The sequence below is a fragment of the Pyrus communis genome, chromosome 9 (genome assembly GCF_041283825.1).
Source record: "Pyrus communis isolate YQ-2024b chromosome 9, ASM4128382v1, whole genome shotgun sequence".
NCBI lineage: Eukaryota > Viridiplantae > Streptophyta > Magnoliopsida > Rosales > Rosaceae > Pyrus > Pyrus communis.
The window spans coordinates 23,932,888-23,947,485 of NC_142573.1; the positions used below are offsets into that span (position 1 = coordinate 23,932,888).

Genomic DNA, 14,598 nt, shown 5'->3' on the forward strand with positions numbered 1-14,598 from the left:
TGTCCTACATTGGAAATATAATACAAAGTATCAAAATTCTACCAAAATAACCAATAAATTAATACTAAAATTAGGATAAAATATATAGTATAATATCAGCTCATCAATGATCAAATCGGAATGCTACGAAAACATCGGGTTTCAAAGTAACACGATCTAATTCAAAAATCTCACCCACACGTCTAGCATATTTTTTCACAGTAGCGTAAAAGGGTAGAAGAATATGAACTATTATGGAACATACAATGCATTACATGTGTATGATAATTACGCTTCACATCTTGGTATGGGCAGTATCTCTCTTATTATCGCAATTACTCGGTATTCTCATCTTGGACCTCAAGTATCTAACCAACATCCAAAATCAACCTCAATCCTCATCCAATCCAATAACCAGAGACGATATTTTCTTTTATATATACAACATTGCTGGATATGGAGGATGAAGGACGTTGGAGGAGGAGGAACGTTGTTAACCCTAAAAATTACAAAGCCTACGTGGCGCGCATGCCAAGTAACTAATGAGCTAACTACATCCTTTGGTTAATGCGGGGCGTGCCAACTCGTCAGCCGAGGAGTAAAATTTGTTGATGTTGCGTTGAGCGCGTTGCTGACTTCTTGATCTTGCGACTGCGGCCGAGGAAGGAACACGTCTCGACCTTTGGGTTCTAGAGCCTGAAGACAAGGCTGCTAGTTCTGTGAAGTTCAATATCAAATTCAGCTCTCAGGGTACTGAATGTAGTAACCTGGTAACACCTCACTTCGTCGAGAAGGCTAATGAGATGACCTCTGCCAATAAGGATTCAAAAATCCTTCTCAACCGAGACTTGGATAGATAACCAGTCGGTCTCGACGCAATGCTGTTTATCCAAACTGAAGGTGTTCCGGGAACGACTGGTTTTACGGTAACAGTGTTGTTTATCCCAAACTGAAGATGTCACCGGTTTCCTTCATAGTGCTGTTTATCCAAACTGAAGATGTGTTGGTTGAAAAAGAAAATAAAAAATCTCAAGATGTTTGAGAGGTTGCGCAGGGCGGTTGTGTGTTGAAGAGGGCCCTTTACGTTATGTGTAGCTTTGTATTTATAATACTGAATCGCATGATGGCTGCCTTGTAGAGCCTTTGCTGTGAACAACAAATCACGTCTTGATACTAAAGGATAATCAACCACTGTTTGATAATCATATTGAGCAATCCTTATCAACAAAATTCGCAGCATGCATTGCTGAACGAGTTCCCAATATTCATGCTGAGTGAATTTGGCTTCATAAAGGTCTTCATGCTGACTCACGGTATAAAAGCATATGCTAATATGCTAAATCTTTTAGCATAAAAACCAAAGGTTAATTATCTTATTGTTGTCATCTTATCATCACCATCATCCAAAAAGTCCTCATGTTCCCTCATAACAACCTGATACAGTCCCACTTCAACTCTAGGTCTTGCATGCAATCCCTATTTCCCGTAGACGTGATAATGCATGCAATTGCATTTTCCCATTTAAATAAAATATCATGGATATTTGGTGATGATAATTACCCCATCTTGCATGCTTCATCATTTGATGCCGTGCCTTGTAAATTACGGTCGTATCATTCCACACGGCATTGCCAAATTCACATCAACTTGGATTGTGCCGCCTGTTTCCTAGCTTGGAGATATATTATTTTCATAAGAAAATGCCAAGATAAATCATTATTAAAAGATAATTATGATAAAAATCATAATGTTATCCTTTAACAATAACAAAATTATCTTAACTTTTATCCGACGGTATGGAGCTATGCTTACTCAACGGCTTTGATTGCACGGGCCGATGGTGTAATTTTGGGTCCAAACAAACGCAGAAGAAGGTGAAACTTGAGATAAGCCACACAATCAGCCATGCATAATAATTTGGTTTGTCTTTGTCTTCTACAAAAATTGAACTTAAAATTTCTCACAAATTAAAGGGAATACAAATAAACCGGATATATAATTTGAATACGATTAAACATAAAGGCTTAACTAAGTATTTTTATTTATAACTCCTAAAATGCCATTACTAAAAAAAGAATATTTCTATTCACACGCTCATTTTTATCTCTTACACTCTTAGTAATTTTTTTGTCATTGATCTATTTTATTCATTCAATTCAATGACCGAAATTAATCTTTTTCACTTCATTTAATCCGATGGCTGAAATTAAGAAACTGTGTCATAAGTAAAAATGGGTGCGTAGATAACATTACCACAAAAAAATAGTTCTATTCACACACTCTTTTTTGCTTTTCACACACACTTGTTAATTTTTATCTATTAATTTTCTTCGATTTCTTCGATTTGACGGCCGAAAATTGAAATATGTGTCTTAAAAGTAAAAATATTTGTGTGAATAGCACCACCCTAACAAAAATTGTCCCTTGTTGTGGGATGAGATGAGATAGATAACCACAAGACAACCGTTGAGCGCTTTTTCACCGTAGAATATACTCCGGCGTAGTTTTGCCGCAATATGCTGTAATTCAAAGAATAAAAGAAAAGCAACGGATTTTCCCATTCCCTTTTCATTCCACTTCCGTCGGGAAAAGTTTGGTCTGCGTACATCCATGACTGATTGATTCCAGTGAGATCGGCTGACTGAATGCTCTGGATCTAATTTTGCTGCCAATTGGGACTCAATCTGTAAGTAAAACGTACCCAGACAGTGTGCTGCTATTGTTCCGACACTTCAATTTGTTCCCTTTTTTATGCACACCAACTGTTTGTATCATTGTCTGAGACACGAATTCAAGCCATTTATTACATACTTTCCTCCAAGGAGATTTAAGACTTTGCTCAGCATATGGTCTCATGTAATATTTTTCCTCTCTCCGAAAACAGACATAATTGTTCAAATTCAAGAGGGATTGGCATTTGGAATGATAAAGAGTTGGGTTTTGCCTTGCAAGGTGTGTTTACCATATACGTCTGAAGAAACAAGGCAACAACATTGTCACATAATTTATTTTTTTGTCTTTGTTTGCCGAGATTTCCTAATTTTGAATTGCGACATAGGCGTTGAAGTTTCCCTCATCAAATTTCGAAGGATCCAACAAGTTTCGGTGCAGAGGAGCCAAGATGGAGCTCACTATAACGCGCCCTGATGATTGGCACCTTCACCTTCGTGATGGTGAACTTCTGCAGGCTGTAGTCCCGCACAGGTTGATTTTCTTTGATAATGCAAATACGAGGATTTATTTTCTGCTTCAAGCTGTAGTACTATTCTGATGTCAATTTCATCCCCAGTGCAAGTCATTTTGGAAGAGCAATTGTGATGCCTAATCTGAAACCTCCCATCACCACCACGGCTGCAGCTGTGGCTTATCGAGAATCCATCTTGAAAGCAATGCCTGCCGGTAGTGGCTTCACACCACTTATGACCCTTTATTTGACTGATACCACAGAACCTAACGAGATCAAGCTCGCAAGTAAGTCCAACTTTTCAGATTATAACATGCTTCAACCTGTTAGCAGTTTTGCAACCTATTTGTACTATTTGTTTTCTTTGAGTATAAGAATATGATTGATATGTTGAAATAACTATGTAATCGATTGGCCATAAATTCTAAACAATGAGCTTTTCATTCACCTCTTGCTGTTTTAGCTTTTCCTTTATGCTCTTTCTTCCTTGTTGGTGATCGATAAGTTTCTGTATCTGTTGGTTGTTAGAGATCCCAGTGATGTAACATTTTTGGTTATGTAATGGAAATTTTCACTCCAGGACAAGTTTACAAAGAACGAATTTCATTTATTTGTCTAGTCAGATGCAAGTAGACCATTTGTTCTTAGCTTTTCTTCTCCAGATGGAATGCAGTTATTGCTTTTGAAAATTTTTTCGTTTCCGTTCCCTTACTATCTCTAGGTTATAGTGTACCCTGATCATATTGATTGCATTGACAGGAAGAAGTGGGGTTGTTTATGCTGTGAAGTTGTACCCTGCTGGTGCCACAACAAACTCTCAAGATGGGGTTACAGATCTCTTTGGAAGATGCCTACCTGTCCTTGAGGAGATGGCTGAACAGAATATACCTCTGCTGGTATTCTTGCTGCCTCAAAAACTTCAATTACTTTCTTTATCCTTGTCCGTACCTGTGTAAATGGTGGTTATGTAACTTGCTCCTACATTGTTTACCTCCTCCCAAAGCATTTATTTGCTTACAGTCATTGTGTGACTGGTTAGCATTGTCTTGTAGAAAGCTCTTCACCCTAAGTTCATAAGTTAAAATTAAGTCAAATAGAGTCTTCTCTCATCATCTCTAGCTTTATGAAATCAGACACCACCAAAGCCAATGTGATCGTCTCTATAATTATATCAAAGTATGTTAATTATAGGCAGATACGGTTTATTTGAGGTTTTCCTTGTCATTGTAGGATTATCTATATGTAAGCCTTATTGTGGTAGACTGATGCAGTTTTGGAAATTTGGCATATTGATATGAGAATCAATAAACAGTTGGGTTTACTTTGTCTATGTATCTCCCCTTCTTTCTCTGCCATCTCTCTTTCTTCTCTTAACTTCTACTGCATCTTTTCCTCTCTCCTTTCTACTTCCTTCCCAATCTCTTTCAAAAATTTGAAAAGAAGCTACGTATGTTTGTGCTACCTCAGTACCCAAATAAAATGTGTAAATACTTAATAGACAGAAAATAAAAGGTTTCCAGTGCTCAAACTTTACAGCATATTTGATTGATTGTTTAATAGTAAAGTGAGCTGCAGGAAGGGTAAACCTATAATGGATTATATTCAACTTCATATATGTTTTCCTTGATGGTTGTATTGTGCGTCCGGTATGTGAAGACATCATCTTGAATTACAGCTTTGATATGCATGTGCTATTTACTTTTAGGTTCATGGGGAGGTTACAGATCCTGATATTGATGTATTTGATCGTGAAGGGGTCTTCATTGACACTGTTTTACGACCATTAATCCAAAGGCTTCCACAGCTAAAGGTCGTGATGGAGCATATCACTACCATGGATGCAGTTAAGTTTGTAGAGTCTTGTGAAGAAGGTATGCCTAATCACTTAAATGACGACTTCTGGCATGCACCTTTATTTTCCTCCTCTTGTTTGGACAGCACATATATTCACTTATTGTCGTAACTCATTATTCCAGTTTGGTATTGGACATCATAAGTTGATATGGTTTGAATTTTCTAGGTTCTGTAGCTGCAACTGTTACTCCACAGCATCTTCTTCTGAATAGAAACTCTCTTTTCCAAGGAGGATTGCAGCCTCATAATTACTGTTTACCTGTACTCAAGAGAGAAATCCACAGTAAGTTCCATTTAACAGCAACACATCTTCATGCAGAATTGCTGGGTCTTGTAGAACCACATGATTCACTTACGATTTATAAAAGTAAAAAATAGTTTTCTATCTCTCTCTCTCTCTCTCTCTCTCTCTTAGTATTTGCGTAGAGCTAATTTATTATTTCTCATATTTGTTTTTGACAAGAATTTATTATTTCTCATATAGGACAGGCAATTGTGTCTGCTGTTACTAGTGGAAGTAAAAGATTTTTCATTGGAACTGATAGTGCTCCTCATGAGAGACGTAGAAAAGAAAGTTCTTGTGGATGTGCTGGTATATACAGTGCCCCTGTTGCTTTATCATTATATGCCAAGGTCTTTGAAGAGGTAATAAATCTGGATCTGCTTCTTGTTTGCTCTTACCCATTCCTTTCTAATGTGATCAGAGAAGCCCTCATTACTTAAAGAACTCCATCCTTCACTTAAATTTTTATGTGGATGCTTTCTTTCTTGCCTACTTGTGTCATTTGTTATTGGTGGTGTCTACAAATTCTCATCGTCTATAACATCTTGCATCTATGAATGTGATGTAAGTAGTCATGACAATTTAAAGGGAAACAAAAGAAACATAGGCTTATATTAGTATATCCATTTAGCTTTCATTTGTTTCGGAGATGTTACAGATAGCTCATATTTGTGTATGTAGTTGTAGTCAGACATATTTCATGCTAGCTGTTCATATTTATGTTCAGAGTGGCGATTAGTGTCCAGAGTTTAATGATTAAATCGCTGGGTGTGAATGTCAGCACTCTTGAACTAATTCCGTGCATTTTCTTAGGTTTTTCTCATTTGGACCTTACCCTTTGCAAACCCAGTAGTATTCGCTATGGGCCTTTTCTCCTTATCTATTAAACCGTCTCCATTATTGAATATTTTTAGTGAAAAGGTGGACTTGTTGAGAGTATATTACACATTGGGAAGATAAAGCCTGGCCACAATACATGTAATAGGCCTCTCCACCATTACCAAATTGGTTTGTTAGGTTCTGAATCTAGTATCATAACAGACCGGATAATCCACGTGGTAAGCTATGTCCTCCCATGTGAACCAATCCACGTTATTCACATATTTGGTTCAAGTGTCGGCATACATTAGGGGGCGTGTTGAGCGTATATCCTGTATCGAAATTGCCATTACCATTTGGTTTTGGGGTTGTTGCTCTAGCAATGGGATTTATAGCTGTATTGATCTCTGTGTGTGGCTATGCCCATTGGCTAAGGGCAGATGCGCTCCCGCCTTAGCACATGAGTTTGAATCCTCTCCCTGCTATTTAGATTAATTCAGATAATATACTTGAATTAAAAAAAAAACATGCACTTTGGTGCACAGATCCCTGTTTTTCTAAATGCTAGGAAGGTCTATTAAGGAAAATAAAGAAGAGTGGATTTGTCCTAAGGTTAACGGGGACTTTTATTATCAAATTATGGTGGTAAGTAAGAGGCACAAGGAGGAGAGTTGTTCCAAGGTAGATGCAGCTGGCCCTGTACATTTGAGATTCCATTTGTGTTTAAGTATGTAAATTAGAAACATGTTCAAATTACTCCGTGTCTGTGGTATCATATGTAATGCAGCAGATAAATACTCAAGAAAAGTTTACTTTAGTCCTATGATATTTGTTACATTTGCTACTGCTAATAGGTTTGCAATTTTCAGGCAGGTGCTATTGACAAGCTAGAAGCCTTTTTAAGCTTCAATGGCCCAGACTTCTATGGGCTTCCTCGAAACACGTCAAAGATAAAGCTGATCAAGAATTCATTCAACGTACCGGAGTGCTTCTCATTTCCGTTTGGAGACATTGTTCCGATGTTTGCTGGAGAAACACTTGAATGGCAGTCATCCATCAACTGAAAGTGCCTTCAGCTGGAGAAGTAGATGCTTCAGGTGAAAGTGCCTTCAGTCTTCAGGTGAATTTATTTACTTGGGTTCTTCGGATTATGCTTGACGGGAAAATTGTATTAGAAGATGTAGCTGGTTTATTTATTTCTAACTTTTATTTCACTTTAATTGAAAGTTTTACTTCTGATTTCTTCAACGAATGGCAACATTCGGTGGTTCATCGGACAACTGTGTTAGCATGGCGATGAATATGGGTAAATTCTTCAAGAACGTATGATTAATGAAGGACATATTCAAATTCGAATGCAAAGATAAATCGACGGAACCTGGATATAGTAGCTTGGAATCTTTACAATAGAGGGGTAGGGGAGGTGGAATTGGCAGCTCCTTTTAGTAATAAGACTAAGGCCAGCTTGGTTTCACAATAATTGTGAAAAATAGTCAGAAACATAATTTTTGTTTCGCTGTAATTCAAGGAACCAATTGGCAAATTACTCTCTTTTATTCATTATCTTCTAGTGGTGATTAATCATTTTTCAGCCAGTACTTGACAATTGACAAACATTAGATAAAAGGCTTTTAGTAATAAGACTAAGGGTTAGTTTGAGATTGTTATTCATTTTAAATAAATTGTTTATGTTCAGGGATGGAGGCATCTAAGGTCTAGTGAGGGGCAGTTGCCCCCATTGAAGATTTGTGTGGTAGAAATATGCTTAACTTGAATTTATCGTATTTGTGTAGTTTAACTAATTAGTTGTAATTTTCAAATAACATGTATAATAAGCTAGTATTGTTAAAAAAAAGTGTTGACAAGTTGGCTTAATGAAATTTGAGAAGAAAAAGAAAAGCAATGAAATTATAGAATAAATTCTACTACCATGAATTTTCTTTTTCTGAAGTATAGCTGGAGGTTAATGTCGGCCCCACAGTTTCTAACTCTGTCTTTTTTTTTTTTTTTTTTTTTTTTATGTTGTGTTTTAAGAAAAATCAGTTGTAAAATAAAGCAGCTAAGCGTTTAGCAAACTGTATCTATAAAGTGATGTGAATGTGAAAAACAAGGTTAAATTGTTTGGCAAATTATAATGTTGATAATGACAAAAATGGACATGATGGTGAAGGTGACTGGGACGCCAACAGAGGTGGCGGTGATAAAAAAAAAAAAAAAAAAAAAAAACTTTTTGATAAATATGTATATACGTGTGGTGTGTGTGTGTCTTGATTAGAATTTGGAAACACCAATTTAACACACATTTTAATATACATTTTGTGACCCATACATATTGTATTTCAACACCATCTATCTTTTAGATATTCCTTAAAAAATCATATAGAATCATCTAAATCTAAAACCATATCACAATTGTATTAAATTTAGTATATTAGTGTTACTCTAAATTAAATGGGAGTAATAGGCTCAATATTGTTCAGAAATTATTTGTCAAGCCAGAGTCGTGTTCACTATGTCAAGAAGATAAAAACAACTACGTCACCAGAAATCCAATGAGTGCCCAGTAAAAAGAAGCTTACGTATGGAAAAGCTTGATTAGGGAGGACTGAGTAGGGTCAACGGGTACTAGTGCTCCACTACTCGTCATCCAGATTACATCAGCCATATTAGCAGAAAATTAAGCACGTTGATTATTATATTATCATGCCTTTAATTGTTACGGCGCCCACCGAACATTCAGGGATGGACACGATACGCGGATAGGGGTGGGTGGGTTGTTCCAGTTTGCCGTCTATAGATGCATACGCGGCAGTTTGATTTTCTGTTACGCGGTTTATGGTATTCTCCACGTTTTTAATTCTTATATAGTTGAATTTGTAAATAAAATTTTGTAAGCTAAATGATATGTAAATTGATGGTTAGATTATTACTCGAGCGTTGAGAAATATGCTTATTCTTATTGGTGACAAATAATTTAGTATATAAATTTTATCTACAAATTTTATTTTTCTAGCATTACCCTAAGTTTCTATGTAATTTTGTTTTTCTTACCTGTAATGGCATTGATATTTTCGTCCTCCTTTTCCTCAAAAGACATCAAGTAAGGTCATCTCCAACCCAAGGGTCTAGAGGGCCAGAGAGCCGAAAATAGCCCGAAAACCATCTCCAACTGAGGGTTAGGCCAGAGGGCTCGTGGAATCTGAAGGGCCCCACGAAATCTGAAAGGGCCAAAAGGCTGGCTAGAAAATAGAACAATCCTGTCCGTTATAACCGACAGGATTGCTTAAAAAAAATTTATTCAATTTTTCTTTTTTTGGTTTTTTGGGCTAATTTTTTTTTTTTTAATTCTTAAAAAGTCTAATTTTTTTTTCCCTATAAATATCTAAACCATTCATTAAATTTAAGTTCTAATTTTGTTTTCTATAAATACCTAAACCATTCATTAAATTTAAGTTGTTGTAGTTTTTAAATTGAAATAATAAATTATGTTTGACCCTTTGGCCCTCGGTTGGAGACGGAGGCAAATATGGCCATGTACTGTTCATTAAAATATTAATATCTTAGAGGGCCAGAATTCTATTAAGATTTGAAAATATATATTTAATATTACAAAATTCTCTCTGTTTCACAAAAATTTAAAATGTAAACAATATCTGCCACGTCTATTTTAATAAATTTAGAATGAATTAATCGTTGTTAATGTAGTTCACTACTGTTTAGTCTATACATATGAAAAGTATCTCCCCAACCCTTCTAAGAGCACTTCCAATGAAATTGAGTTTACTATTCGCTCTAAAGAGTAATTGTATTTGTGCAAGTTCATTCGTTTAGAAAAAGAAAAGACAAAGGCAAGGACGATTATTCTTCACAAATATATTTTTTTATGTATTATGCCTTGTACCTTAGTTTGTTCTATGAAAATTAAACTCCTTATTTAACTCTGATAAATTAATTTTAAATAAAAATCAAAGCATATTATTACAAACACGCATAATTAATAAAAAATAAAAAGAAAATGTAGAAGACAGTTGAACTTTGTAAGTCTGTTAATTGTGTTTAATTTTAAGTGTAGTTTTTTTAGTACAATTTTAAGTGTGTTGTTAAAAAAATGTTTGTATTTTTTTTTAGATTTTTTGATCTTCAAATTAATCCAGGGTGTTGATTTACTAATTTTTTTTTTTCTAAATCAGATGCACCAGATTATGTCACGTGGCATAACCTTAAATTTTCAATTTTTTTGAAATCCAACGGTCCAAATGAAGGGACCGTCGAAAATCCAACGGTCAACAAGGGCAAGGCAACCGTCTGCAAGGGCGGTGGGCTATGCACATAGGTGGGCCCCATTGTGGCGTTTCTTGTATCACACGGGCGCAAACCCAAGCGGAAGTTGCATTTGGTTTTGCATGTGATAACCATGCGATGTTATAGCGGAAGACTTATGTAATACAAATCTATGTTATGTTATAAGGAAAGGTTAATGTAATACAAATCCATGTTATGCAATATCAATCTATCTAATGTTAAATAAAAGACTCATGTGATACAAATTTATGTTATAACAACCAACAACAATCAAACCTTACAATACAGATTATATAATGTTATAACTAATTAATAGCCAACTTAAGCTGTCACATCATATATATATGTTATATATTTTATAACATATGATTTAGCTCAAATTGATCATCCCCTAATATCGTTGCATGGAAAACGACCCATTTTTGCTGTTTTGTTCAATGTACATAGTTAGTTCATCGGGGAAATAGGATTGATTAATTTGTTTCGTGGAGTACTTGTCAACTGATCCTATATTATTGCCACAGGCTCCAATTCGAAGTCCCAAAAGCAATCTTGCTGTAATTCTTGGTCTCTGGTGGATCCATTGACAAATCTATTAAGCTTTTCAGTTATTCTTGCAGCCCCAAAATCCAACACAGACTTGTGCATCTACATGAAATGAAAGCCAGATTAATAATCCAAATAAATATCCAAAAGTACTGATTCATGTCAAATATATTTCCTTGAGAAACAAACAGAGAAAAATTCAGTTACTTTTACATACCTCTGCACGTACTACATGAAATACAGTGTCTCTCAAAGTTGAAAAGCTAGCATGCACGACGTCCGCCTGTTCTTCGTCAAGTATGCGAAGAATTTCGTAGAAGATGAACTGATGATTGTCTAAGCCAGTAGTCAGTACTACCTCTACTGTGGAGCCTGTCTCATGGATTTGGATTTGGGGTGCTTTTGTGCTCCTTACGCTCTCAATACTTAAGTTTTTTGGTTCCATGCTCTCAGCATTTATGAATGATGTAGCATGTGATCTTTTTCTAGTGCCCACCAAGCTCTCCTTCTTCTCCCTTGATTTCTGCAGCTTCGACTCTTTGCTTTTTATGTAGTTGATGGCCTCATCTATTTGTTCGGGCAGAGTTAATGGCTCCTGCATCACCACAATGTTCAACATTAGCTGTGAATCAACCTAATCAATGGCTCGGATTCTCAGTCCCACAAATGTAGTGTCTGACAAGAGAGTATTTTAGTTTCGTAACTGCGTAAACATGTGATCATGAGAGAGAGAGAGAGAGAGAGAGAGAGAGAGAGAGAGAGAGAGAGAGAGAGAGAGATACCTTAGGATTTTGGTTAGGGAGGAGAGAGAAGAGGTTGGAGTAAAGAAGTTTCATAAGATTTCTCCTATTCTTCTCTACAACCCTCCTTTCAATTTTGGTTGAAGAAGATTGACTTGCCTGGTTATTATTCATTTGATCTTTCTCTGGCAAGTTGGGCACAAAGATTCCCATGAAACAACTTCCAGTTAGCTACTCTCTCTTAAAATTGGAAGGTAAAAGGGTGGTCGATCATGGTATGTATTTATATATATTATATATTTGCTCCATTTATAGTAAGAAAAGTGCAAAAAGGACTATGAACAAGTCTTTCCTCTGTGGACTCTAGTAATGATACAAAAGCAAATGAGAGGGTAGGTTCTGTGAGCACGGTTACTCATTCAAGTTTACGTCAGCCCATAAGAATGGCAGAAAGGCGGCCGTCAAGTTTGAAATTTTTATGTAAATGTTGTCACGTGGATTTATTAGCATCTTCTTCGAAGGTCCCCGCCCCACTCCCACCCAAAAAGAAAAGAAAAAAAGGAAAAACCCAGTTAAAACCCCGTAAAGGCCCTTTATTTATCTTTTTGTAGGCAGCTTAACTACTCAAACCATGAGGAGAAATTCCAACCGATTTCTGAAAAGTTAATAAAATACTGAGATTGTGTAGTCATTAAACTAATTATACAGTTTAAGAAAAAAGTAATTTATAAATTATCATAATCGATAAAAGTTCAACAAACCTTCTATCAATTTATTGTAGTTAGTGTGACTAAACGATATTTTTTAATTTATTTTTAACAGAGATGATCTTTACCAAGTCCATCGAGCACTTATGTGCATGGCATTATGGCAAATTATTTTCATTCCTGTTAGATAATGCTTGCATTCATCATGGATGGGTACATGTTCAACCCTTATAATAACATTTTTTCACCGTATACAATTTCTCCGTGTCAAATAAGCAATTGAGTATTTTAAGAGTAAACATGCAAAAGATCACCATCGTCGAATATCTCTTGTTGCCATTATCATTTATCATCAGTAATTCGTCACTCATGGAATGCAAGTAGTTAAATTAATCAGAGAAATTAGATCCACACGGTTCAGTTGATATTGACGCAACATGCCCCATTTGATGATCATAATGTTATCGTATATGGTTACTTTTCAGTGATAAAGTGGAGTGTTAAGCTAGAGCTGCAAAGCTCGGAAATCAAGTGATTTGGATCGTTAAAAAAAGAGCGATTCTGATTTTTGATTCTTAATGTTATCTGTTTAAATAGGACAATATTTATTTTTTTGGATAATCATTATGTGGTATATCACCTGTTTTAAGAGAATCTCTCGTGACAGAGATGCGAAGTTTAGTGCGTTGTTATATTGTGATGAACTTAATTATCAGTTTGACCAATGATAATGAAAAAGAGCAATGGAGTGTGGACTGTGCAGATTTCGGCGGGAGAAGCAAAGACTCAGACACTTTGAAGTCTTTCCATTAACAACCACGACTGCATGTAAGTCAAAAACAATCCATGAATAGGTGGTTGTTAAGATATGAACCGTGTAGAACAGCAGTATCCGTTGAGAGATTTTTAGTGTACCTAAAATATAGTTCGGCACATTAATTGTTGTAATACAATTAGTTAAAACTTAAAACAATTTTTCACTTAATTGTATTATGATATTTAGTTTACCGAGTTGTGTTCCTAGCACATTGAAAAGTTTCTCTCGTCAGTGGTTATTCAAACCCTCATTCGTATGGACAATCTTTTATCACTTTTATGTTTACGTAAATGCCATTTGTTGGAAAGCAAACTTGTAGCTTCATTGAAGGGTAATGCTAGGAAGACCAAAATTTTAAACAAAATTTGCAAACCAAATAATGTGTCACCGATAAGAAATAAGCACGTTAATCAACTGTCATTGCACTTCTAGAGGCGCTCCTCCGGCGGTTCCATGGACAAAGGAATGATCACGATGGGAAATCATTGTGTTTTTTCAAAGATCCTATCTATTAGACGGCTACGAGGATGGTGTGAAGCAAACTGGAATCCTAGACGAGTCTAGTGTGAAGCAAAGCAAATGTAGGAGACGAAATTCGTAATCCTCTCTTTTTGGGGATCTCGCTAAGGCCCCCTTGTGAAGAATTTAGTCCCCGCAAGTCCCACTTAGTCACATTAAACTTAGTTCCTACTTGCACCAAACACATATTAGGAATCCTAGCCAGTCTAATGAAACTTAGGGAAGCTAAACAAACAAGCCCCTAGTGATTTATTTAGCTTAATAGCAAGTTAGGTTAATTAGTTAACACTATTTTAATAAATAATACATAAATAAAAACTCTATGTATTATATAATATAAAGATTGAAATTTGAAAGCAGTTATTAAACTGTTGTGGCCTATTTTACTAAAGGGAGAGATAGTAAGACAGAGAGAGATGGATACAAGTTTGAGGAATTTTGTGTATTATTCCTTATGTATTGTCCCTTTATTTATAGTAAACAAAATACGTTTTCTTGCCATCCAAGTAATACAATCATAAATGAATAGGATCTTCTAGTATCCTAAATACAATCTACTAATGATTTACACAGTCACACATGTGATATAATTAATATCTCAACAATCTCCCTTGAGTGTGTAAATATACAAGTAGATAAAGCATCAGATCTTCATGGATGATGTAGAAGCAGTTGATGAAGTCGTCTTGTTTAGTCGGCACAAGTAGCAAACATGATTCTCTAATAGGGATCGCATATAGGAGTAAGTCTCACAAAAACCTGGCTATGGTAAAATGCAAAATAACAAAAAAAAAAAAAAAAAAAAAAACTCATATTCTCAGCAGAAAATATGAGTTAATGCAACACGT

General features: G+C 35.7%; 2 protein-coding genes across 4 annotated transcripts; one reads left to right on the forward strand and one right to left on the reverse strand.

The window, feature by feature from the left end:
* The first annotated feature begins 2,328 nt into the window (after positions 1 to 2,328).
* On the forward strand, positions 2,329 to 7,496 carry PYR4 (pyrimidin 4). Of its 3 annotated transcripts, XR_015966955.1 has the most exons (10): positions 2,460 to 2,665; positions 2,864 to 2,931; positions 3,038 to 3,183; positions 3,269 to 3,450; positions 3,923 to 4,059; positions 4,869 to 5,034; positions 5,184 to 5,300; positions 5,502 to 5,662; positions 6,989 to 7,239; positions 7,347 to 7,496. XR_015966955.1 is itself a non-coding variant. In XM_068480613.2 (9 exons), exons 2-9 carry the CDS (start codon positions 2,902 to 2,904, stop codon positions 7,181 to 7,183), a joined length of 1,134 nt encoding a protein of 377 aa, XP_068336714.1. In that variant the 5' UTR covers positions 2,329 to 2,665; positions 2,864 to 2,901; the 3' UTR covers positions 7,184 to 7,496. The 3 variants fall into 3 exon arrangements, 2 of the variants coding, with proteins under 2 accessions (XP_068336714.1, XP_068336715.1); XM_068480613.2 differs by having other exon boundaries at positions 2,329 to 2,665; positions 6,989 to 7,496; XM_068480614.2 differs by lacking the exon at positions 2,864 to 2,931 and having other exon boundaries at positions 2,399 to 2,665; positions 6,989 to 7,496.
* Positions 7,497 to 10,657: 3,161 nt separating this feature from the next.
* Positions 10,658 to 12,078, reverse strand: LOC137741188 (transcription factor bHLH162). The gene is made up of 3 exons (XM_068480996.2): positions 11,750 to 12,078; positions 11,185 to 11,562; positions 10,658 to 11,069 (listed from the first exon to the last, which is right to left on the reverse strand). Exons 1-3 carry the CDS (start codon positions 11,918 to 11,920, stop codon positions 10,929 to 10,931), a joined length of 690 nt encoding a protein of 229 aa, XP_068337097.2. The 5' UTR covers positions 11,921 to 12,078; the 3' UTR covers positions 10,658 to 10,928.
* Positions 12,079 to 14,598: the final 2,520 nt, after the last annotated feature.